Source organism: Pelodiscus sinensis, chromosome 18, assembly GCF_049634645.1.
Source record: "Pelodiscus sinensis isolate JC-2024 chromosome 18, ASM4963464v1, whole genome shotgun sequence".
In the NCBI taxonomy this organism is placed as follows: Eukaryota; Metazoa; Chordata; order Testudines; family Trionychidae; genus Pelodiscus; species Pelodiscus sinensis.
In genome coordinates this window covers 24244435-24269201 of record NC_134728.1, presented here as the reverse complement: position 1 = coordinate 24269201, position 24767 = coordinate 24244435, and the positions used below count along the sequence as shown (strand labels likewise).

Genomic DNA, 24767 nt, shown 5'->3' with positions numbered 1-24767 from the left:
GTTCTGCCTGGTGCCTGTTCCCAGCACATTTTGTGGCTGCTGCTTGGTGAGTCTCTGCAGTTCCAGGCAGGGTCTGGCAGCTGCTTCCAAGAATGAGCCAGAGCTAAAGAATTCACTAAAAAAGGAAAGGGGTCGTGTGCTGGGGGGAAGCAAGGAGGTTGCCAGGGGAGCAGAACCCCACCGAATTGGCACTTCCACAGGAACCAAACCCCAGCTCCCTCTGTCACACAGCTCACTCCCTTATGCCACGGGATCCTCTCAATCAGTACCTTCTGGGAAGTGTACACGCACACGCACACACACACGCACACACACGGGACTGACAGAACACACAGGCGTCTAGACAGAGCAGGCGTATGTGGCTGAGCAGTAATTGCTCATGTCTGACTGTACATTTACAGAACAAACGTTTGGCTGGGAGATGAACATAGTGGGGGCTGGTCCAGGTGTGGCTGAGTGGGTGTGTCAGTGTGTGAGTGAGGGGCCAGTGGGTGTAGGTGAAAGTTGTGTGAATGCGAATCAGACGGGAAGTGTGTGTGAGTCACAGGAGGGCCAGTGCCAGTGCCCATGATATATGATACTTTGGGGACAGAGGTGAATCAGCCTGTTCCTGTGCAATAGCCAGGATTGTTCTGAGCTGCTGACGGCTGCAAGATAATTGTGAATCCCTAAACTCAGTGGCTCAAGGGGCCTGGAAAAAGCGGGGGAGGGGCGGTCTGTGGTACTCCCACCACTAGGACCAAACGCTAACAGCGCCCGACGCTCGTGGCATCCTTTTTTGCCGGGACTGGGACCCACTGCCACCCTGCCCACTGTAAGCCCGGCCGAGTGTCAGCAGGGTGCCCCGCCTGCGGGAGGCTGCCCAGACAGCTGCTGTCCGTGCGCGTGGGGGAGCGGCACTGGCAGGGGTGCGGGGGCTGCTCCCAACCCCGCTCAGCGCAGCGAGCACCAGGAGCCCCACGTGGGTCTCGGCCCCGGGGCGCTGTCCCGGCCAAGGAGGGCGGGTCCCTCCTGCGGGGAGCGCACCGGCTCCGCTTCCCCACCCTGCCTGGGCTGCCCGGTCCTGGCCACGTCCCTCCACGCCGGCTCCCGGACCGGCAGCGAGCGGGGGGGGGGGGGGAACGCACCAGCCCCTCCAGCCCCCAGAGCCGGGACTTACCGGGCAGCCGCCGGCTCTGGCTGTGAGCTCCGGGTCCGGACATGGCCAGCAGCGGGCGGGCGCTGTCTGCGGCGGGCAGCCCGGGGCGCGCTCAGGGCTGGGCGGGGGCAGCGGGCGCTGCAGCCCGGCGCTCGCTCATCCCGCCGGCTGGGCAGGCAGCGCTCCAGCGGGGCTGGCCCGGCCGAGAGTCCGGGGGGGGGCTCTGCTCCCGGCCGGGCTGGCTGGGGCTCGGCAGACTGTACCAACTGCGTGATCCGCCAAGGGGGGAGGTGCTTGTGCCCGGGCCAGGCGCGGGAGGGAGCGCAGGGCAATCGCCTGTGGCTGGCCAGGCAAGGGGCAGGAGAGGGAGGAGGAAACGCTACGGGCCCCCGAGGGAAGCAGGTGCAGGCGGGACCGCAGACAGCGGCCTGCGCCCGGCTGGGGGGCGGGGGGATCTATGGGGAGCTTCCCAGCTCTGAGCCCGCAAGTGGCCCCCTGCCCCCCAGGAGCTGCCGCGCTGGCCGCCTGGCCCGTTTGCACAGCGTCACCTCTGGCGGGCGCTGGGGAGCCTGCGGCAAGGGGGCACCGTGCACCAGGGCACGGGAGCGGGGCAGCGAGGCGGCCTGCCCAGGAGACCCAGGGGACTCCCGTCGGCTCCCTGTCTTCACCCCTCCTTGGGCCGCTGCATGGAGCTTGGTCTGCAGCTCAGCACTGCAGCCTGAGGCCTGCCAGCAAAGGGAGCCAAAGAAATGACAGCGGCCTCCCTGCTGCGCTGCACGCTGCTGCACTTCGGGCAGGAGCCGGGTGGGGCTGGAAGATCAGCACCTCCCCCCTTCCCAGAGCAACAGGCAGCCCCTGCTGTGGAGAGAGCTCTGGAATCCAGCCTGCAGGACCCAGTGCATCTGGAAAATGGCGTCCCCCTGTCTAGCTGGTGCTAATGTTAATAATTAATGTTTTGTGCTTTATATGCACGGCACAGATGATCCCCTAGAGAGCAGACAAGGGGCTGCAGACTCCATTGGTATCATAACTGATTCTCTGTCGCCAGAACATGGATTCCCTAGAGGCCTCTGTCTGCCCCAGTCTGGCGTGTTATCGTCATTTGCTCTTTGGCTGTCACTGAAACTACTGGGCTTGGTTCTGCTCCTACTGGAATCAATGGCAGAGCTCTCAGGAACAGGGCCTCTGTTTCCTTCCTCTGTCTCCACGCAGTGACTCAGGCCCTCCATCCTACCAGTCCCCACTGGGCAGGCAGGATCTGATCACAGCCAGGCCAGGGAGCAGGATTCCCTTCCAGGGATACAGACCAACACAAGAGTGTGTTTTATGGTCTCCCTGCATGAAACAGCCAGAAAGGGAGTTTCCAGCCACCATTGTCCGTCCCACCCAGTCTGCTGCCTCAGAGGGTTTGCATCACCACGTTACCAGCCAAGTGAAGAAGTTGTGTTTGCGTCCTGGCTGTTCCTGGCATGGTCACTCTCTTTGCTGTTGCCCAACCCACAACTTTGGCCCCTCAACATGGCGGTTGTAACACAAGCCCCTGCCGCCAGTGGCAGTTATCCTGGTATAGTAGGGTGCTGGTCTGAGGGAGCGAGATGATTCACACCTCATGCTCAGAGATTTATTTGTGCAGATTTGATGCCACTGGTACCATCTGATGTAAGTTAAATTAGTTGTGAGGCTTCTGTTTTGCCCATTTAGCCATATTGATAACACACCCCAGATTTTCCTGTCATAGTTTTTGTCCAGGATTGGAATAGCCTGGTATCGGGGCTAAAGATCGTTAGTAAGAGCCCAAGATTAGCAGAGGGACTGCAGGTCAATATTATGGGTCTCAGCAGAGTGTCTGTCAGGGGCACAAGATTAACATAACAGGAGTACTGCAGAACTGAAATGGGTACACTAGTAATGCTCTACAGCCGTGGTCACCAACCAGTAGATCGCGATCTACCGGTAGATCTCAGGGGCTCTAAGAGTGGCTCTTGAGCCCTCTCTGAACTGCGCACCTGCGCAGTACATTTACATTAGATTTCCTCATGTAATGTAGGCGGGGCTTCAAGGAAGGGGCGGGGCAGTAGATCTTCTCCTGTTCTGAGACTTAAAAAGTAATCTTGGGTGTAAAAAGGTTGGAGACCACTGCTCTACAGAGAGCTGTTGCACAGAATCTATGAGTATTATGAGTTGCTTTAGCCAGTAGTATTTAGCCAGTAGTATTAGAGGATTGGGCCAAAAGAAATATGATGAGGTTCAACAAGGACAAGTGTAGAGTCCTGTACTTAGGACGGAAGAATCCCAAACATTGTTACAGGCTGAGGACCAAATGGCTAAGTAGCAGTTCTGCAGAAAAGGACCTGGGGATTACAGTGGATGAGATGCTGGATATGAGTCAACAGTGTGCCCTTGTAGCCAAGAAGGCTAATGGCATATTAGGTTGCATTAGGAGGAGCATTGCCAGCAGTTCTAAAGAAGTGATTATTCCCCTTTATTCGGCTCTGGTGAGGCCACATCTGGAGTATTGTGTCTCGTTCTGAGGCCCCCACTATAGAAAGGATGTGGATGCCTTGTAGAGGGTCCAGCAGAGGGCAACCAAAATGATTAGGGGGCTGGAGCGCATGACCTATGAGGAGAGACTGAGGGATTTAGGTTTATTTAGTCTGCAGAAGAGAAGAGTGAGGGGGGATTTGATAGCAGCCTTCAACTTCCTGAAGGGAGGTTCCAAAGAGGATGGAGAAAGGCTGATCACAGTAGTGATGGATGGCAGAACAAGGAACAATGGTCTCAAGTTACAGTGGGAGAGGCCTACGTTGGATATTAGGAAAAACTATTTCACTAGGAGAGTGGTGAAGCACTAGAATGGGTTCCCTAGGGAAGTGGTGGAATCTCAATCCCTAGAGATTTTCAAGTCTCGGCTTGACAAAGCCCTGGCTAGGTTGATTTAGTTGGGATTGGCCCTGCCTTGGGCAGGGGGCTGGACTTGATGACCTCCTGAGGTCTCTTCCAGCTCTGTGATTCTATGATTCCTAGAATTCCTGTCCCAAACCTTCCTTTCTGACACCTTCCTTACTGTCCTCCCCACAGGACCTAGAGGCCAGGGCTGGGGCATCAGCCCAGATCTCTGCTATAGAACACCTCTTTTTGCTGGTGCCAGTCACTGACTTGAGCTTTAAGTCCAGATTCTGCCACCTTTATTCACAGTGAGTAGTACTTTAGTTTTCTTTAGTCCTCTAGTCCTGGTTATTTTAATAGAGCTGATTGAGGACTAAAACACTACTCAGTAGGAATAAGAGAAGCCTAATCTGGCAAATAACACAGCAAATATGCACCCATTTGCTCTCACACTTTACAGTTTCCATGGCGAAGAGATATCTTAATTGTTAAATTTAAGCAACATCGCCTGCTGCAAGTAGAATATCTTGAAGCATCCTGATGTTTCATCATAGGCACACTACTTCTTGCAAATCAGTTTTACTCAAATTAACCAGTCTTGCAAGTTCCATCTTGGGCTCTGCTGCTTCTTTCTGACTGGTACCTGAAGGGTCTGGTACTTTTCTTTACACTCGCATCACTTCTGGGGCAAATAAAGTCTCCGTGAATTGAACTGCCTCTCTCCAGGTCATCATGAAAACTAGTGCTCAAAATTACTGAGATGACATCATAATCACGGGTCTGTTGTGACACCCTATTGTGAATCTAAGTGGGGGACATGGTTCTTTCATCACCATGACATAAAGTTCAGTTCCTGCCAGAGCTCATGAGGCAAGCTGGTAATCTGATCTTCAAAATAAAATGCAGCATGATTTGTTCATCCTGCATTTCCTGCTCATGGTTGTTTCTTTCCTCTATTACAGGTTTGCAGAATACAGGAGGTTACTCAGGCTCCTGGCCACGGGGGTGGGGTGGGAGGATTAGGGAATAAATCAGCTGCAAAGTAAAAGGTGAACACGCCCCAGCCAGACACTGAATCATTAAGCAGTGAAAATAAATCTTATTCTTTGCAGGCACCATGCGTAAGAGGTTGAATGCGAGATCTGGCTTGATTTGCTCAGTGAGTTGCTGGAGTGAAGGAGGAAATGGGCTTTTTGCCCATTTTGGGGACAGGGCAGAGTTTCTATCCTAACAAATGAGGCAATACATGACAGCTGAGCCAGAGTGCAGCCCATTCAGGGTGAAACACCATCTCTGATCCCAGCAACCCTGCAGTTCCCTTAAAAGGGAGAATTTGATGTTGGACAGATGGGAGGCTGAAAAGCCATAAATTCCATTGAAGGAGTGTGGCTGCTGTGACGTGAACTGTCTCAAGAAGACCTGACTGGCTTTGACGAGAAGCCCAGCAAATCCATTAATGCTGCTTCAGAGGCAATGTCAGTGATGTACGGGAGGCCTTACAATGGGGTCAGTTAGGCTGTCTCCCCTTTGTGCTGCTCCTTTAGATGGATGCACCACTCTGACCTGCTCAAGTCACCTTCTAAGTCCTGTCTTGGGACAAGTGGAGCTAGTTAAGGTTTGCCAGAGCCAAGGAGGGAGTTCACAGCAGGAAGTTACATCTTTACGATCTCTCCCTGTCTTCTGCTGACAGCACAATATGCCTAGAGCAGGAGTGGGGAACCTTGGGGCCGGATCAGAGCTGGCCCAAGCTATGGGCTGACCGGGCTACCGACCAGGATGCCCCATGTATGGGGCACCGTGCGGGGCTGCTGCGCATGCACTGGGTGCCCAGGGCGGGGGGCGCGCATGCCCTGGGCCCCTGGGAGTGGGACCACACATGCGCCACACTCCTGGGGGAGGCGCTGCGCTCCCGGGGTCTGGGGCACACAAATGGCTCAGGCCAGCCCTGGGCCGGATGTAGACCCTGGCTTGCCTGGATCCAGCCCCTCAGTATCAGAGGCCCCTCCCGCCCCAGCATTTGGGAGCCCTCACTGGAGCTCCAGCCACCCTGCTGCCCCACTGCGGAACTGGAGCTGCTGCCCCACTGCGGAACTGGAGCACACAAAATCTAAAAGGCTGGGCCGCCCTTGGCTCTGGTGTGCGAAGGGAATATGGGGGGTGTCTTTCTCCTCAGTTGGGGGACTCGTCAGTGAAGGGGTTTTTTAGTTATGAGTTTTTTGTTCTTTTGCTTCTCACTTGTGTGTGGCCACCCGCCAGATTTTTTGTGGGTCAGCAGCCCCCGACCCAAAAAGAGGTTCTCCACTCCTGGCCTCGAGCAATAGAGCATAGATGTTTTGAGATCTGGGGACTCAGCTAACAGAAGGTTGTTGAACTCGACATCTCAACTTCATCTGATATGCTGTCTGTCCCATGCACCTCCTCTAAGGAGACACTTCAGGTAACGTCTGCCCCCCACCATGTGCTTTTACCCTTGCGAGAACTTTGTTTAGCTACTTTTCTGGGTTCCAAACAATGAGGAATACATCCACTAGAGCAAAGAACTCTGATTTGTCAGTAGAGCTCTGCAGAGAACAGAAATTCTGTTTCATGGAGGATTTTGAGATCAGATTTCCCATTTTGTTTCTATTCTGAACAAACTCTGAAAAATCTGAAATCCTCTGCAAAAGAAAATATTTAAAAGAGTTTCATTTAGATCAATCAAAATGTTTCCTTTTGATTTTAACTGTATTGTAGTATGACAATACTAACTCTAGTATAGAATACAAAACAGGTTTATACAAATAAAAAGGAAAAGGAAAATGTTTCATTTTGAAAATGTTAAGCTCAGATGTTTCAACACTGTCTGAACTATTCACACGCCTTTTGTTATCCTAAATGAAATTTCAGCAACATTAATACAATTCCATGAAACAATGCATTGTTAATGGAATTGCATTTTCAGCTGGAAAACTGTTCCAGTCATGTTCTTCTGAACCACTCTACCTGGTAGGTCTTCACCACCACTACCCTCACTCTTGCAAACCTCCCACCATCCCACATCTCCAGCATTCTGCCCTCTCCCCCTATATTCCCAAGACCTTGCCCTGGCTACTGCACCCTCCTCCCCCCATACCACAAGCCCCCTGCCCTGAAGGACTCAGGCAACGCCGGGTAAGTCTTCTAGTAATCTCTAAGGAGAGGAAACTCACAGCTGCACTCCCAGGTAGGGGACCCCTTTCTCCCTTCATAATCCTCCTCACCCCAGTGTTGCACTCAGTGGTGGAGTCTGCACTGAGAACAGTTTGCTCCTCCCTTACTCCAGCTGTTGTTAGGAGCAGCAGAAAAATGCTCCAGACATTCCCAGAGTGGTTGATTCTGAGAGCTGATGAACAAAACAGAAATGTTGGTCCCTTCTTTGCTGCCCATCTCAGGACCAGCAGGGATCCAGTGCCCCATGGCCTATGGGGACAGGGATCCAGTGCCAACAGCAGGAACTTTACACAGCGTGTTAACAAGGCAGCTTTCACAGGTAAAGAAATCAGCTATTCTTAAAAGAATTAGCCAATTAGCCCGTCATAAGACGGGATTTTCAGGTCTCTCCTCCACGTCAGTGTTCTCTCCTGAGCTGCCTCCCCCTCCTCCCTCTCTCTCTCTCTCTCAGCTCTCCTCTGCCTCCTGCCTCTCTCTCTCTCTCTCTCTCCCTCTTCTCCTCCCACTCCTGCTTCTCACTCGGGGGACTACAGAGCCCAAATGGCTGTTTGGGCACCACGCTCCCCGTACTGCATGGGGAGCATGGAGCCTACACAGTCACTTGCACCACTTGCTCTCCTGCGGCAGCCTGGCTGAGTGGCGCAGAAGTCAGCTGAGCCCCACTGCGAGAGGCGAAGGAGGGCGGGGCAGTGATGTTCACGGCCAGGGGGCGGGGCTTGGAGCCACTGTCACGCCCCCCGTCACTGCCCCGCCCCCCTTCGCCTCCAGCCATGGTGCTCGTCTGACTTCTGCGCCACTCAGCCGGGCAGCCGCGGGGAGCAAGCGGCCGTTTGGGCTCCCCCGCGGCGGCTCAACTGAGCAGCACAGAAGTCTGCTGAGCGCCACGGCGGGAGGCGAAGGGGGGCGCAAAGGGGGGCGGGATGGTGACGTACACAGCCAGGCCCTGTCCCCTGGCCGTGTACATCACCGCCGCACCCCCCTTCCCCTCCCGCCATGGTGCTCGGCTGACTTCTGTGCCGCTCAGCTGGGCCACTGCGGGGGAGCAAGCAGCGCAAGCAGCTGTTTGGGCCCCGCGCTCCCTGTGCTGCATGGGAACCGTGGTGCCCAAACTGCCGCTTATGCTGCTTGCTCCCCTGCGGCAGCCTGGCTGAGCGGCACAGAAGTCACCCGAGCACCACGGAGGCAAAGGACGTGACTCAGGCAACAGCGTCACCCAGAGGGAACAGCCAGTATTTCAGTGTTACAGAATCACAGACATTGGGCTACTATATATATGATGTCTCTAAAGCAGGCATAGAATCATAGAACATTAGAACTAGAAGGGACCTCGAGAGGTCATCAAGTCCAGTCCCCAATCACTGTCTAGATCATGGGTTCCCAAACTTGGGGATGTGACCCCTTGGGGAGAGTGAAGAAATTCCAGGGGGTGTGTGAGGCAACCCAGCCCATCAATCCCCCCCCCCCAAGTTTTTCGGCTCAATAAGTTTTGCTGCTACTTTGTGTGTGTGTGTGTGTGAAGGTTTCTCAAAAATCAAAAAGGGGGCGAGATGCCAAAAAGTTTAGGAACTACTGGTCTAGATCATCCTTGACAAATGTCTGTCTAACCTGCTCTTAAATAATACAGTTCTATTTCCCATCTTCATAATGTGCTTTGATATCTTTTGATGAAATGTGTTTTAAGTGCAGAGCGATAGCACTGTCCTCAACACCAGTGATATTTTTGACATCACAAAAACCAAGCACACAATTTGGTACTTGAGTAGACAATGCCAACTGTCAGATCAGAACAGCGATATCGATACAAAACAGATCGCTATTAACTGGCAGACCCACCTGTGATGTTACATATGTGCAGAGCACAAAGGTGTTATAGCAGATTACGGTGCCTTGGCAGCATGTGTGGGAGGAAGATGTTTTCAGAGTGTCTGCTTGTAGTACAATGGGCTCAAGCTAAAGCCATATGTCCTTCATTTCCCCGAGTGATCCATTTAAAAGGCACCCAGATGCAGTTACCACTGATTTATTCATAACCTTTATCTTCAAATACTGCATTAAAATAAAACCATTGAGAACTCACTGAATGGAAGGGGGAAAGGAAGAAAGGAAAGTCTGAACAGTGTGAAAAATAACTTAGTCCCCTCTAGTCCAAACCTGCAGAATTCAGCCTTTGTGCTGCAGCTCCTGTCTCTTCTGTGCCTCACTGATGAATCATACACTGACCCCACTAAAAGGAAAGAAAAGAGGGAAAGTTTCAAACAGGAAAATGCCCTCACGGGCATAAGAGCATCAGAATGGCCAAAAGTTCATTTACTTCAGTATACTGTCTTCTGATAGCGGCTAGTGCCAGGTACCCCAGAGGAATGAACAGTACAGGTACTGTTGTTATTATTTTGAAATAACTAGTGCCATTCTGAAATAACTTAGTCCACGTCTACACATCAGGCAGTTATTTCGAAATAATGTTGAAATACTGTCAAGCTGGAGGACTTCTTACTCTGACTCCTGTAACCCTCATTGTACGAGGAGTAAGGGAAGTTGGAGGAAGGATGCTCTATTTAAAAATAAAATACAGGACTATGTAGCACTTTAAAGACTACCAAGATGGTTTATTAGATGATGAGCTTTCGTGGGCCAGACCCACTTCCTCAGATCAAATAGTGGAAGAAAATAGTCACAACCACATATACCAAAGGACACAATTAAAAAAATGAGCACATATGAAAAGGACAAATCACATTTCAGAACAGAAGGGGGACGCAGGGGGTGGAAGGTAAATGTCTGTGAGTACTACACCAGACTAACACGGCTACATTTCTATCACTATTTAAAAATAAGTGCTGTGTAGATGCTCCCTTTTTCAAAATAGATACGCAATTGACATAGCTCATTTTGCATAGCTTATTTCGAGTTAAGCCCTGGCAGGGCAGACACACCCTTAATCATCAAATGATCCATTTACCTGTTGCTCATCCCCAGTTTCTGACAAAGAGAGGCTAGGGACACCATCCGTGCCCATTCAGCCTTATAGCCATTGATGGACCAACCCTCCATGAATTTATCTAGCTGGTTTTTTTTAACTCTGTTATAGTCTTGGACTTCACAACATCCTCTGATGAGTTCCACAGGTTGACTGTGCATTGTGTGAAGAAATCTTTTCTTTCTTTCTTTCTTTCTTTCTTTCTTTCTTTCTTTCTTTCTTTCTTTCTTTCTTTCTTTCTTTCTTTCTTATTTCATCTGGTGATCTCTAATTCTTGTGTTTTGAGTAAATAGCATTCCTTATTGACTTTCTCTACACCAATCATGATTTTATAGCCAACAATCATATCCCCCTCTTTGTCATCTCTTTTCCAAGCTGAAAAGTCCTAGTCTAATCAATCTTTCCTCATACAGAAACCATTCCATGCCCCCTAATAATTTTTGTTTCCCTTGCTGATCTTTTTCCATTTCCAATGTATTTATTCTGAGATGAGGTGACCACATCTGCACACAATATTCAAGATGTGGGCGTACTATGAATTTATATTGAGGCAATATGATATTTTCTGTCTTATTATATATTCCTTTCTTAATGCTTCCCCAAATTCTGTTAGCTCTGACCGCCCCTGCACATTAAGTGGATGTATTCAGAAAACTATCCACAACGACTCCAAGATTACTTTCTTGAGTGTAACAGCTATTTTAGACCCCATCATTTTATATGTACAGTTGGGATTAAGTTTTCCAATGTGCTTTACTTTGCATTTATCAACATTAAATATCATCTGCTGTTTTGTTGCCCAATCACCCAGTTATGAGAGATCCTTTAGTAGCTCTTCACAGTCTGCCAGGGTATGTCTACACTACAAAGTTAATTCGAACTAACAGACGTTAGTTCGAATTAACTTCAATAGGCGCTACACTAGCAAACCGCTAGTTCGAACTTAATTCGAACTAGCGGTGCGCTAAATTCAAACTAGGTAAACCTCATTCTACGAGGACTAACGCCTAGTTCTAATTAACTAGTTCGAATTAAGGGCTGTGTAGCCACTTAATTCGAACTAGTGGGAGGCTAGCCCTCCCCAGCTTTCCCTGGTAGCCACTCTGGGCCAAACCAGGGAAACTCTTCTGCCCCCCTCCCGGCCCCAGAGCCCTTAAAGGGGCACGGGCTGGCTACGGTGCCCGTGCCAGGTGCAAGCCTGCCAGCACCCAGCCAGCAGTCCCTGCACCTGGCACAAGATGAGCCAGCCACCCACCGCCACCCAGCCCTCCGCCTCTTCCTGGGACCAGGCTGGCGGCTCCCGGGAGCCTGCCCAGGTCCGCAAGAGGCGGGCACCCGCCTGGTCTAGTGCAGACATAGTAGACCTCATCCACGACCTCCACACTAGGCACAGGAAAGTGGCCGTCTAGGGCAGGATAGCTGCCAGACTGGCCACCCAGGAGCAGGTGTGCATGAAAATCAAGGTGGTCCAGTGAGACCCCCGACTCTGAGCCCTGAGCTTAGAATGGCTGTACTGGGTCAGACCAAAGGTCCATCTAGCCCAGTAGCCTGTCTGCTGACAGCGGCCAACACTAGGTACCCTGGAGGGGATGGACCGAAGACAATGACCAAGCCATTTGTCTCGTGCCATTCATCTCCAGCCTTCCACAAACAGAGGCCAGGGACACCATTTCTACCCCCTGGCTAATAGCACTCCATGGACCCAACTTCCATGACTTTATCTCACTTCTCTTTAAACTCTGTTCTAGTTGTAGCCTTCACAGCCTCCTGCAGCAAGGAGTTCCACAGGTTGATTATTTGCTTTGTGAAGAAGAACTTTCTGTTATTAGTTTGAAGCCTTCTACCCATTCATTTCATTTGGTGTCCTCTAGTCCTTCTATTATGGGAACTAATGAAGAACTTTTCTTTATGCACCCTCTCCACACCACTCGTGCTTTTATAGACCTCTATCATATCCCCCCTCAGTCTCCTCTTTTCTAAGCTGAGAAGTCCCAGTCTCTTTAGCCTCTCTTCATATGGGATCTGTTCCAAACCCCTGATCATTTTAATTGCCCTCCCCTCTCCCACCCTCTCTCTTCCCCTCTCCCACCTCCTTTTTCCAGTCTCCCTGAGTTTTGTTCAATAAAGAGAGTTTCTATTTTTGAACACACGTGTCCTTTATTTTGTACATCAGGAAGGGGGGCTAGGGAGGGGTAAGTGGAAGGAGGTGAGGGAGGAATGGGGTACGAGCCCCCGATGGGGAGGACTGGGCTGGCTCTGTGGGCTCCTCGGGGTGGAAGCTCTCCTGCAGCCCCCCGATTGACCCCCCTCCCCGGATGGCAGCCTGCAGCAAGTGCAGCCGGGCTGATGGCCGAGTGCTGTGATGTGCCGAGTGTGGGCACTCAGGGCACTCCAAGCCAGGACTGCTTTGCTGTTCCTCATCGAGTTAGACAAGCGAGCAGGGAACCCCTGAGAACTGTCTGTCCGGGGTGGGGGTCAGGTCCCTTTAAGCACAGCCCTTGGCTAGCCGAGACAGCAGCTCCACGCTCTAAGTCCTAATCTGATGCCCTACCGGCACTGCTTCCGGCCATCCTTAACCCCGGTTCAGGGTCCACTCAATGTGGACATGCTAGTTCGAATTAGCAAAACGCTAATTTGAACTAGTTTTTAGGTCTAGATGCACTAGTTCAAATTAGCTTAGTTCGAATTAACTAATTCGAATTAAGTTAGTTCGAATTAGTGCTGTAGTGTAGACATACCCCCAGGGACTTAACATGTATGCAGGACTGTTAGATGCATGCACAGGTACATGTGCCCACACACACACACACATACATATACTGGGAACATACGTACATTGGTAAAGCTCTTTGAATTTAGTAGTGTTTTGTACACAGGAAAACATGCTACTAATATGCTGACATGGATGCATTTCTAGATTCATACACCCATTTGAAACACAAGCATATGCACACATAGTTCAATGCACACTCACATGCATATATATATATATATACACAATGCCTTCAACCCAGCAGCACTGTAGGCACACAATCTACACACACATCTGGGTCCACCATCTCTAGGCCCGACAGGAACAGTAGCAAGAGTGGCAGTCTTTGTTCACCTAGTCATCCTGATATTAAAAGGAGAAGGTAGCACTGTCCTTGTCTTGCTATATATTTTAGAAATGTGGGTCTGTCTGTCCGTCTGTTCATCCGTTTGTCCATTTGTTCAGAATGCCTCCTAAACGTTAAGTACTAGGACCACCACATTTTGCATGGAGCTTCCTCGTATCACAGCTTAAAGCAAGATCAGGGTTTGGTTATGTCAGGACAAAGGGATGTGTCTGGAATTTGATTGTTTCTTATAAAATGGAAAGGGAGGGGGTCTGATAGTTGTACTGAAGAATGACCACAAGGGGGCAGCAAGGGGCCAGAGATGGGGACCAGGACAGCTATAACCCCATCGGGCCAGCAGGGGGCAGCTATCTCCTATATATTTCAGAGAGTTTGTCTGTGTGTCTGTCTGTCCCCCAGCCAGCCATAGACAGGGGCTTCTCATCTAGCCCTAAGCTGCTGTAAAGACAGAGAGCTGGGGTTGTCCTCTCTTCCCATACTGACCCCCTCAGCCCCACCCCAGAGCAATGATTCAAATGAAAAAAAAATGTATTTTAGTTAAGGACCCAAGCAACATCAGATATATCTTCTAGTTCTGTATATGTGATCACTGACCCCATTCACTCCTTGGCCTTTCCAGCCCCATCGGGAAGCTCCACCCTCTGGCTACGTCTAGATTGCTTCCCTTTTTCGTAAAAGGGATGCAAATTAGACGTATCGCAATTGCTAATGAAGCGGGGATTTAAATCTCCCCCGCTTCATTAGCATAAAAATGGCTGCCGCTTTTTTTCGGCACGGAGCTTTGCTGGAAAAAAGCGCCAGTCTAGACGCGGATCTTTCGGAAAATAAAGCCTTTTCCAAAAGATCCCTTATCCCTTTTAATAAATAAAAACACTCCAGTCCTAGCTTTCCCCTTCCTTTTTGGGCTCAGTTCTCCTTTATATTATTCGACTGAGGGTGTGGGCCAATCATGAGGAGTTGCTCAGCTGTGTCAACCAAACTTCCAGCACCTGCCTCTGGACTTCTTTCTGGGGCAGGGGCAGGGGCAGGGGCAGGGGCAGGATTCTTTGTCCCCCTTCTGCCTGCACTATTAAAGGGGCAGACTGCCCTGTTATTGATGTTCTCTCTAATTATTTTCCATTCGTGTGTGGAATACATTTTGTCAGTGAGCCAAGGTGTGTGGATGTGCACCACCAGTCAACACACATACTGCTGGCTGTGGGAACTCTGCTAATCAGCTGCATGGCATTTGAATCTCTCCTGTACAGCTGCCCAAGTGCTCAGCTCAGGGAGAACACTGCCTGTTATACCCACTTTTACCTCCAACCAATTCATCTTCCTTTATTATGAATGACTGGCATCAGAAATGCCGGCTCGGGAGAGAGGTCACCAGAAACATTCTGTATGTAAGAAATCCAAAGCTGGTTCCTTTCACATTTCCCCACCTTTTCTCACCGTGGGAAGGACAGGTCTGTGCCCTTACAGAACTACCCAGAGCCCCAGCACATGGCCAGTCAACGCTTTTCTAGTGCCAGGAATCGAGAGAGCTCCTGCTAGTCATTTATTTATTCTTAATCATAATTAAGTTTGCACAGCTACATTGTCTTTCATCTCAGGATCTCAGCAGCTTCATACCTACTAATTAGCAAAACCTCACAGCCTCAGGACTATTCCCATTTTATGGATGAGGAAACTGAGGCATGGACTGGTTTTTCTCAAGGGATGGCATATTGGGAGTGGAGCCCAAGAGTGGCTGCCAGTCCTCTGCCCTGAACGTTTGCTGTACTGCTCCACTTCTTGGTTTCCTATGTTATATTAGAAACTGTCCTATTGGGGAGATAGAACTTCTCACTACTAATGTTACACCCTTCTTTTTATTCCTCCCCCAGGTATGCATCAACCCCACCCCACCCCATCATCCCATCTGCACCTCCCCAAGCAGACCCTGTTATCCTCAATACTGACATCTGGTTTCAGGTGTCACAGATAAATGAGGTCACAGCCTCTGTCTGAGTTGACATCACCCCAAGATATCAGACCCCGGAGGGGGCAAGTAGCATCTCAGAGCAAGAGGGAGCTCCCTGGTACCTCTCAGATATCTTGCTTGTCTGCTACAAAACCTCCTATCCAAACCCTTACAGAACTATCCCTGAAGGACTATGAAGGCTTCAGGGAAGAAGAAAGCCCCTGTTCACCAGGTACGGTCAGTCCTTCTTCAGACCCTTCATGAATTGTAGTGATCTCCTCCCTGAACCTCTCGGGAGTGGCAAAGGGACTGTGTGTGTGGCCGGGGGAGAGGGGAGAATTTGCCCTCAGATGGGAATGTTGCAGACTCCCAGGCCTGTGGGCCGGGACCTGGTTTTCCTACATGTGCTGTATAATGCTGAGCACTTTGATGGGACTCAACCACGAAAGCAACAACCAACACACCCAGAGGGGGAAGTCCCAGCAAGGCCCTGATGTAAAGAACTCTAAGGCAATGCTGCACACGTAGTAGGGTGATCCAGCAGTGCTATTTAAAATGTGGCCCTAACTCAGAGACTCAGAGACATTAAAGATAAGAAAAAGACTGATCAGGTCCCATCTAGACCCTGGTTCCCCCAGAGAACAGGGCTGCATTGCTCCCTACAATGCATTTGCTAGTGCTTTGTCCACTCTAGTTTTAAACAGAATCCTAGGGCTGTTAGAGGCCGCAGGGGGCCATTGAGTCCAACCCCCTGCCCAAAGCAGGACCAACCCCAACTAAATTATCCCAGCCAGGGCTTTGTCAAGCCAGGACTTAAAAACCTTCTAGGGATGGAGATTCCACCACCTCCCTAGGGAACCCATCCCAGTGCTTACTGCCCTCCTAGTGAAATAGTTTTTCCTAATATCCAACCTAGACCTCTCCCACTGCAACTTGAGCCCATTGCTCCTTGTTCTGCCATCCATCACTACTGTGAACAGCCTCTCTCCATCCTCTTCGGAGCCTCCCTTCAGATAGTTGAAGTCTGCTTTCAAACTCCCCCCTCACTCTTCTCTTCTGCAGACTAAATAAGCCCAGTTTCTTCAGTCTCTCCTCATAAGTCATGTGCTCTGGCCCCCACATCATTTTTGTTGCCCTTCCTGGCACTTTCTCCAATGCATCCACAACCTTTCTGTAATGGGGGCCCAAAATTGGATGCAATGCTCCAGATGTGGCTCATTAGTGCCGAATAAAGGGGAACAATCACTTCCCTAGATCTGCCGGCAATGCTCCTCCTAATGCAGGGGCAGCCCGTGGCTATAGGACAACTCGGCTGTTGCCTAGGGTGCCACCTTCAACGGCACCTGATGATGATGTAACGGGGCACCCAGAGCACCCGATGATGATATCACCCCATTGACAGCCGTGCGAACAGGGACACAAATTGCGCATTCCGCCTGGGGCGCCAGCTGCCGCAGCCTGCCTCGGGCCACTCCTGTCCTAATGCATCCCACATGCCGTTAGCCTTCTTGGCTACAAGGGGACCTCTCTAGCTCCAATCTATTGCCTCAAGTGTGCCTGGTTTTTCCCTTTCACAGACTGAAGATGTGGGGATTGCACCATGTCAACTGAGTGACATGGAACAAGAGAAGAATCATCTAAAGAGAGTAAGAAGCCACCCTGGTTTTGTGCATGTACCAGCTGCTGGTAGATAGGTGTCACCCTCACTATGAGGCAATAGACACTAAAACTGGATGGTAGTGTGAGATCTGTGCATGTCTCTTGTACCCTGCCCCTCTGCAAGCCGAGCAGCAGTACATGGATTCCTGAGATGTATGTTCATCTCAAGGTGTCCCAGGCTTGTGGTTGGAATGTAAACAGAGGGCGATGGTGTGCATGTCACCATCTAAGTGTTTCTCTCGTCTATGGGCCAAGGGCTGTACAACTGGGGATCTGTGTGACATGATAACTCAAGGGGCTGGAAAGGATGTGTGGGTGGATGGAAGTGACCTGTAGCTCCTGTCCTGTGACAGCCTCAAGGAAGGCAATAAAGTATTTCAGCCCGTAATTCCCATTGTATCCAATCTGGCAGATACTCAAGAAACTGTCGCTGCTGAAGCTGCTGAAGAGCGCTGATCGCAGGATCCTCCGTCTACGGGCATTAGCTGTCAGCTACTGGAAGTCGCTGGCATTCGAGGAACCTCCCAGCCTCCCAGCTGTCCCCTCAGGGTGAGTCACTGTGTAACAGAACCTGTGGCTTTTTGCTTCCCTGTGACTCTATCTCATGGACATGCTGCATGGGACTGAGGATGCTTCCGTGATGGGGAGCATTATGTGAGTACAGTGTGGGATGGGGTGTCTTTGCAGGCTGGGCCAGGAAGCATGACTGGGGCCCAGGAGAGGGGGAAGTGAAAGGAGGCAGGTGATGAAATAAGCTCATTCCGAATCTTTTAGGCCTCTCCACTGTGATTCCGCGGGGTTGCACAGTCTGATTTCTGCTTCTGAATGCGAGAGATAAAAAGAGGGAAATGGTTTTGTGCCCAGATCTCTCCCAAGAGGCTAGTGGGCAGGGGTGGAGGGACCAGAGGAAGGACCCCCGGTAAGTGGAATAGAGGGATTTCAAATAAAAGGTGGCTATTTGGAGTTGGATCCTGTAATAATCTTGGGGGACAAGAGCTGTCTAGAGATGGGAGAGAAAAGTGCTTGCACTTAGTAGGCAACATCAGCAGCAGCCCATTCTGCATAAGCTGGAGTTGGGAGAGCTGGGCCATGGAGAAGTGTAATTGTTGAAGCAGGATGCAATGATGGACAGGATGAGGCTGGGAAGCAGGCTGTCCTGAGGTCTAATCCTGGCTTTGCCACTAACTCAGAGCTTGGCCTTGGGCCATTTCCCCCTTTAAATCAGGCACTCAGAAATAAAATGGTCTGAAGTACCAGGATAAAATTCAATAAGGACAGCTGCACAAATGTATCTGACTTAGGAAAGAACAATCAATTGCATATGTACAAAATGGGAAATGTCGGCTTGGGAAGGATGGTGGAAAGGAATTTAAGAGTCATAGTGGAGCACAAGCTAAAAGCAAACTTCATTCTGAGTGTATTAACAGGAGTGTTGTCAACACAAAAAGTAATTCTTCTGCTGTACTTCATGCTGAATAGGACTCAGCTGCGGCCTAATCAGCATGACATTTTAGGAAAGATGTGGACAAACTAGAGAAAGTCCAGAGAAAAGGAACAAAAATGATTAAAGGCCTAGAAAACATGACCTATGAGGGACGATTGAAAAAACTGGATTCCTTTAGCTTGGAAAAGAGAAGACTGAGAGGGGACATGATATAACCTAAGTACATGAAAGGTTGTTACAAGGAAGAAGGAAAAAAATATTTTCCTTGAACTCGGATGAAAGGACAAGAAGCAGTGGGCTTAAACTGCAGCCAGGGAGGTTTAGGCTGGACATTACACACTTCCTAACTGTCAGGATGGTGAAGCACTAGAACAAATTGCCTAGGAAAGTTTTGGAATCTCCATCATTAGTGACTTTTAAGAGTAGGTTAGACAAACACCTGTCAGGGATGGTCTAATACTAAGTCCTAACAGGAGAGCAGGGACTGGACTGGATGGCCTCTTGAGGTTCCTACAATTCTATGATTCTAGTCATTTCACCTCTCTGTTTCAGTATCTCTGTCTGTCAAAGAAGAATAATACAAGTTCCCTTCCCTTCCTTCCTCATAGGGTGTCGTGAGCTGGAGTAATCAGTTAATTTGCCAGATGAAAAAGCCATGCATTTGAAATAACAGCAGTACAGTCACAGTCTGGACCACTGTGATCATCTCTAAAACTTTGTTTTCCTTTCACTCATGTCATCGTTCCCCACCTCAACCTTTTGTCCAGGCCCTTGAGACATTCAAAGTGGCAGGTCCCTTGTGAATGTCACCTCGCAGGACCTCATCCTTCTCTCTTTGCAGCAGCTCCTTTCCAATGCTTGTATCCTGCCCTCCGTCCCTGAGGGTATGTCTACACTACCCCCCTAGTTCGAACTAGGGGGGTAGTGTAGACATACCCTGAGTGACTCTCAGACTGTTCCTCCTCCTCCTTTTTGTAGCGAGGTATCTGTTGTGTGAATGGTTCCCAGCATGTTTTCTTTTGGGTTCTCTCCCTCCTGCGCCCACTTGCCAGAATGATCATTACCATTCCCCACGGGTTCGGAGCTCAGTCAAAAGGGGGTCACTAACTAGGAGATCTGGGTCAGGAGGAATTTGTTTCACAAGCTGTTTTGGAATCTGCAGATGGTTGGAAGTGGGACAAACAAGCATGTTTCTGGATTTTGTTTTAGGACAAGTGTCTCCTCCAAGGACCCAGACACGCCTCCAGCAGATGCCAGTGCTGATCCGGTCTCTGATGCTGATGCTGATGCTGAGGACATGGATACAGACCCTGCAGCTATGCAGAGTAACCTTGAGCTGCCCTTGGAGACCCAGCCTCTTGATCTGCCCCAGAAGTGCCGGTTCGAAGGCCTTCCCAAGCGGCTCCATGTACCCGCTCCCAAGGTGCTTTGTAGACCAGCGACCCAGCGATGGATGAAACCCTGCTGCACCCGGTCATGTGGCGAGACTCTGGAGCACACTCTGACCATCCAGTACCAGGAGTGACAGGGTCTGCTTCCTGTAAGCTTCCCGCCTCTGGCTTTCCCCTGCATCTTTCTCTCCTAGGCGTTAAGTCCCTGCAACTTTCTCTCCCCTAGCCAGGCTGGTTCCTTCTAAATCCAGTCAGGGGCCAGAGGAAGTCACTGCAGACCATTCCCACCCATCCTGCTGCCTGCACACTGCCAGGATTCCTAGTCCTTGTTCGTCCTGTGAAGCTGGTGATTGAATGAGGGGCCTAAGCTGGAACTGTCTATGTAGCGGCAGCAGGACTAGTATGGGGCTCCCCTTTTCTAAAAGTCCTTAAACCTCACTCCTCACCACAGTGTCCAAGCACATAGAATTTTCACTCCCCAGCCATGGCTCGTGGGGGATGTGAACCCAACCATGCTAGCAATACAGGCAAGCACCAAGGCCTCCTTTAATATTTTCCTCCTTTTTGCCCATAGCTAGCCACTCTTGTCTCAGCCACTCTGCACAGATGGGGAAGGACAAATTGGGTCTATCCAGTGCCAAGTTTGTACATGTCTCCTTGAAATTTTTGCCAAGATTATTCCCGATAATGGTCGTGCCTGACCCTGGTCACCAGTTTGGCCTGTTCTTCACCGGTTCTTCAAAGAACCATACATGGAGCCTTTGCCAGTCAAGACAATCCCTGCTATGCAGGGCTCACATTTAAAGTCGGCTTTCCTTGATTGGGTAACACATTGTCCCCAACAGAATACGTTCCCTCCCCATGGAGGAGGCCACCGCTCATTAACAGCCCCCTTTGATGAAATCCCACCATCCCCCTTGACACTAAGAGGATTAGGACATATGTAATCATCACCCACATTAGCTCTGTCCCTGGATGAAGCACAGGATTCCAAGGCAGGTAGGCGGCTACTCTCCTGCTGTGCGGTTGGTGTTTCAGTCTAGAGAAGCTCTGATCACTGCACTCCAGGATTCTTCTCTCTAAAAAAACAAACCACACTGATGTTTGCTTTCCTTTCAGGGCTTGCAGATATTCTGAGCTGGGCAGAGACTGAGATGGGCTTTCAAGAGAAAGATGAGCTGTGTGATGCACTGATCCATAATTCTACAAATAAAGGGAATAATCTGCATCCTTCAGACACAAAACGTGTCTCTGGCATGTGCCAAAGTGGGAGCCGATTGGAGTAGTTTGGCAAATGGGGGAGGGAGGTTGCAGTTTTCACCTCCCTTGCATTCACAACAGTAATGCAGCTCTCTGAATGGCCACCGTGGCTACTGAGGCTACTTGCATGATTTTACTTCTTGAGTACAGACACTTGAACTTCTGCTCTCAATAGGGCACGTCTACACAGAAGGGCAAAATTCAAATTAAGATACATAACTTCAGCTACATCAATTGCATAGCTGAAGTCAAAATGGCTTAACTTGGCTTTTGGCGCTGCCTACACAGCAGGAAGTCGAAGCAAGAGCACTCTCCCTTTGACATACTTCCCTTACTCCTCATGAAATGAGGGTTACAGGAGTCGGAGTAAGAAGTCCTCCAACTCGACATTATTTCGAAAGAATGGCTTGCTGTATAGATGCATACTCTGTTATTTCAAAATAACGTTGGTTATTCCGAAATAACGCAGCCATGTACACATAGCCTATACAGTAATTACTCGTTGAACACATGCCTGCTTAACATGTTTTCGCAATAGCAGGATTTTTTTTTAGGGAACATTTTTCGAATAACATGACCGTCCCCAAAATAACACGAAAATAATCAAGTGGCGGACTACTTTGCACGGTGGTATAAGTTGGTGAAAACAGTGGTAATACGTATGAGCGTATGAATACACGTGGTCACAGCGCTCCTCCACTCACTCACGTGTTCATCTTTGTGTTTTAACAAACCGTGGTGTCTTGTATTGCTAGATATCTAATGCTGACGTTGACGACCCAGCACCAACAAAAAATTGACTTTGCCACCACCATCTGAAACGCAACCCCCACCTTTTCCATTATTTTTAATGGGAAAATTGACCCCACATAGCACGTTTTCGCTTAGCTCAAACATTTTCAGAGATGCATCTATAGTGTTAAATGAGGAATTACTGTAATTGGTCTCTGTAAACTCCATTGAAACACCACCTAGCCCGACGACAGTGGGTGGGAATGGGAGGGCAAAGGGGGCAGTTGCTCCAGGGACTGGCAGCAGCAGCGGCAGCCAGAGCCCTGGGCCCTTTAAATGGCTGCCGGAGCTCTGCGCTGTGTGCTCCATGCATCTCTGAGGGCTGGCTGCCCCGCCCCCGCCCCCACCCCCACTCCCGCCCCCGCCCCTTCCACCCGAGGCCCTGTTCCTTCTGAGAGTGCAGGTTGTCCCCCCCACCTTGCCGAGGGGCCCGTGTTGGCTGTCGGCTCCCCTGAACTCCACTAAAGTCAATGGCATTATTTCAGGGACCGATTTAGCTCATACTGCTATATTTAAATTAAACCCAAAGAAGAGCTCCATCGTTTACCAGCCAATTTGTTCCTTGTCCTAAACCAACAGTCCTAGCAGAAGGTCATTTGTATGCTCTCCGTCTCCATCCTCGGAGGGTTCTTCTCTCTGCGGCAGGAGAAAGGGCATTCCCTGGGACATCTGTAGCCCAAAGAGCTTGCTTTGTCCCTAATCCACAGATCCAGGAGGGAATGGAAAACGACACAACCCTGTGCCCATCTCCCACTTCAAGAAGGCCTTGACACTGGTCACAGGCAGGGTTAATGTGCTGTTACAGTGACAAGTGAAACATGCTGCAATGTGATGTCACTAGGCTGAACTGTGACACTCCCAGACCATGAAGTGATGTGAGAGTGGGCAGGAAACAGCGTGTCTGGGTAAAGGTGGGATTCGGCCCTGATTACTACCAGTGTAAATGAAAAGTGACCCCTCCCCCACATCACAGGATGTAAGCAAGAGCAGAACCAAGCTCTAGCTATGCAAAATGGTATGTTTAATCTCCAACGCACACAGGGTGGAGGGATGGAAACAATGGTGGGCAGATTTAGCAAGAGCAGATTTGTTTATGTGATAACATTTAAGGCCTTGATCCAGCAAAGACTTACACATGTGCTTAGCCTTATTTACCATGACTAGCCCCATTGACTTCAATTAAGTTAATTGAACTACTTACTGTGCATATAGTTAAGCACATGGATAAGTCTTTGCAGGATTGGGGCCAAATGTACAAGCCTTCAGGAAAAATATCACCTAGATCCCGAGAGATCATTGAGAAAACAAATATATGAATTATGAATTAATTATGAATGATTATATGTAAATAGAATCTTGTGATGATGCAGAATTGTTTTAAACAAACAAACAAAGAATAATCTGTTATTGTAGGGTTGCTTATAAGGGCTGGCCTGCCCACACTAGTTTGTTGGTTGGTTGCATGTAGGTAACTCCTGAAAATCCCAGCTATGGATCATGGCCCAGTTGTGCTAGGTGATGTACAAACAAAGAACACAAAGAGTTTACAATTAAGACAAAATGCAATTCAGCGAGCTCAAGGAAACAATGCAACACTACTAGCCAGCATGATAAACAGTGGTTCCAGTATCCCAGCCTACCCAACGCTATTGGCATCAAGGCAGAAGTTTGGTACTGTGAGTTGCTTCTGAGGGCAGATCTACTGCCATTGGTTTTGTGTTACATAAACGTTTGCAGAGACTTTTAAAACAGAGACAAGAGTGATAATCTCCATGGAAAAAGGGCACTTGAAAGTCCTCAACTTTCTAATCCAGGGTTTCCCAGACTTTTTCAGATGTGGAGTCCATAAGGAATCTTGAATATCTGGCGGAGCCCTTAAAATATCATGATTTTTAATTCAATAGGTATCCAAATACATAGGGCAAGTTTTGGAATTCTGTTTTTATTTCTTGAATATTTCTTATAAATTCTTTCCCCCCTCCCCCAAGAAAACAATCAGAAAGTTAGTTACTAAACAACAGGATCATATAACTGTCATTAATATTTTCTCACAGAGCTCCTGTACCTCCCCAGGGCTCCAAAGAGCACACTTTGGGAAACTCTGTAATCCATGGCTACTCAACACATGGTCTGTGGGCCACATGCGGCCTGTGGCCCGTTTATTTGTGGCCCGTGGTGCAGTTTGGATTTACACAGGGCTCAACACGTGGGTGGGAGCCAAAAGAAAAAAGTAGTCAATATAATGGTCTTCTGTTGATATGTGTTTTAGTAGTTAAATTCCTGGACTGCCATTGCTCATTAAAAGTGCTGTCCTATGGGTGGAAATCGAGTAAATATTGCATTTTATTAATATCAGCAGAACTGACTTCAATGGAGCCTGCGTGTTGTGTAGTCTTGCCTTAATCTTTGTATTCATGCCCATCAGTGTGAAATAACTTGTGTATATTTGCATATATATGCAACCACACTTAAGTTGCGGTGGCCCTCTGCATGTGCTGTGAGTATCTTTGTGGTCCCCGGGGCTTCTAAAATTGAGTAGCCCTGCTGTAATCTAATCCATGTCCTCCATGAAACAAGAGAAGAGGCCAGCAGGTGGCACTAGGATTTTGCATTACAATTCAGTTTAGGGAATTGGCTGTGATAAAGCCTAAAGGGAAAAAGACAAGATGAGTCAGGTGTGGGAGGTGGGAGTGGGCACCACTTGCGCAGGCTGGTTCACATGCTGTGTCTGGGGTTTGATCCCTTGTGTCCATTTACCATTTCAGCTCTGGTGGCAGCTTATTGGCCAGGACGGTTTTTCTATTTGGGTCTGACCTCAGGTTGCCAACCCTCCAGGATTGGCCTAGCATCTCCCAGAATTAAAGATTAATCTTTAAGTAAAGATTAGGACATGTGCTGAAATCTCCAGGAATACATCCAACCATAGTTGACAACCCTAGTTAGCCTGACCTGAACTGGGCTGAAATC

At 49.4% G+C, this 24767-nt stretch overlaps 2 protein-coding genes across 4 annotated transcripts in view; one reads left to right on the top strand and one right to left on the bottom strand.

Annotated features, from left to right (window-relative positions):
- The window catches only part of DBNDD2 (dysbindin domain containing 2), a 36271-nt gene extending 13736 nt beyond the window's left edge, over nt 1-22535 (bottom strand). The window contains exons 1-3 of one of the 3 annotated variants that reach the window (XM_025184023.2): nt 22348-22535; nt 20707-20827; nt 9365-9437 (exon numbers count right to left, since the gene is read on the bottom strand). Coding sequence is in view for 2 of the 3 variants with exons in the window: in XM_075901296.1 (XP_075757411.1) it covers nt 1160-1202 (43 nt within the window). In the remaining variant the exon portion in view is untranslated. Of the gene's footprint in view, nt 1-1159; nt 1639-9364; nt 9438-20706; nt 20828-22347 lie in introns of those variants that run through there. The other 2 variants (XM_075901296.1, XM_075901295.1) reach the window with 2 other exon arrangements.
- TP53TG5 (TP53 target 5) lies at nt 15328-21018 on the top strand. Its single transcript, XM_025184022.2, has 5 exons — nt 15328-15486; nt 16832-16900; nt 17326-17462; nt 19567-19897; nt 20868-21018. The coding sequence occupies exons 1-4, from the start codon at nt 15448-15450 to the stop codon at nt 19880-19882; spliced, it is 561 nt and encodes a 186-aa protein (XP_025039807.2). The 5' UTR covers nt 15328-15447; the 3' UTR covers nt 19883-19897; nt 20868-21018.
- Nucleotides 22536-24767: the final 2232 nt, after the last annotated feature.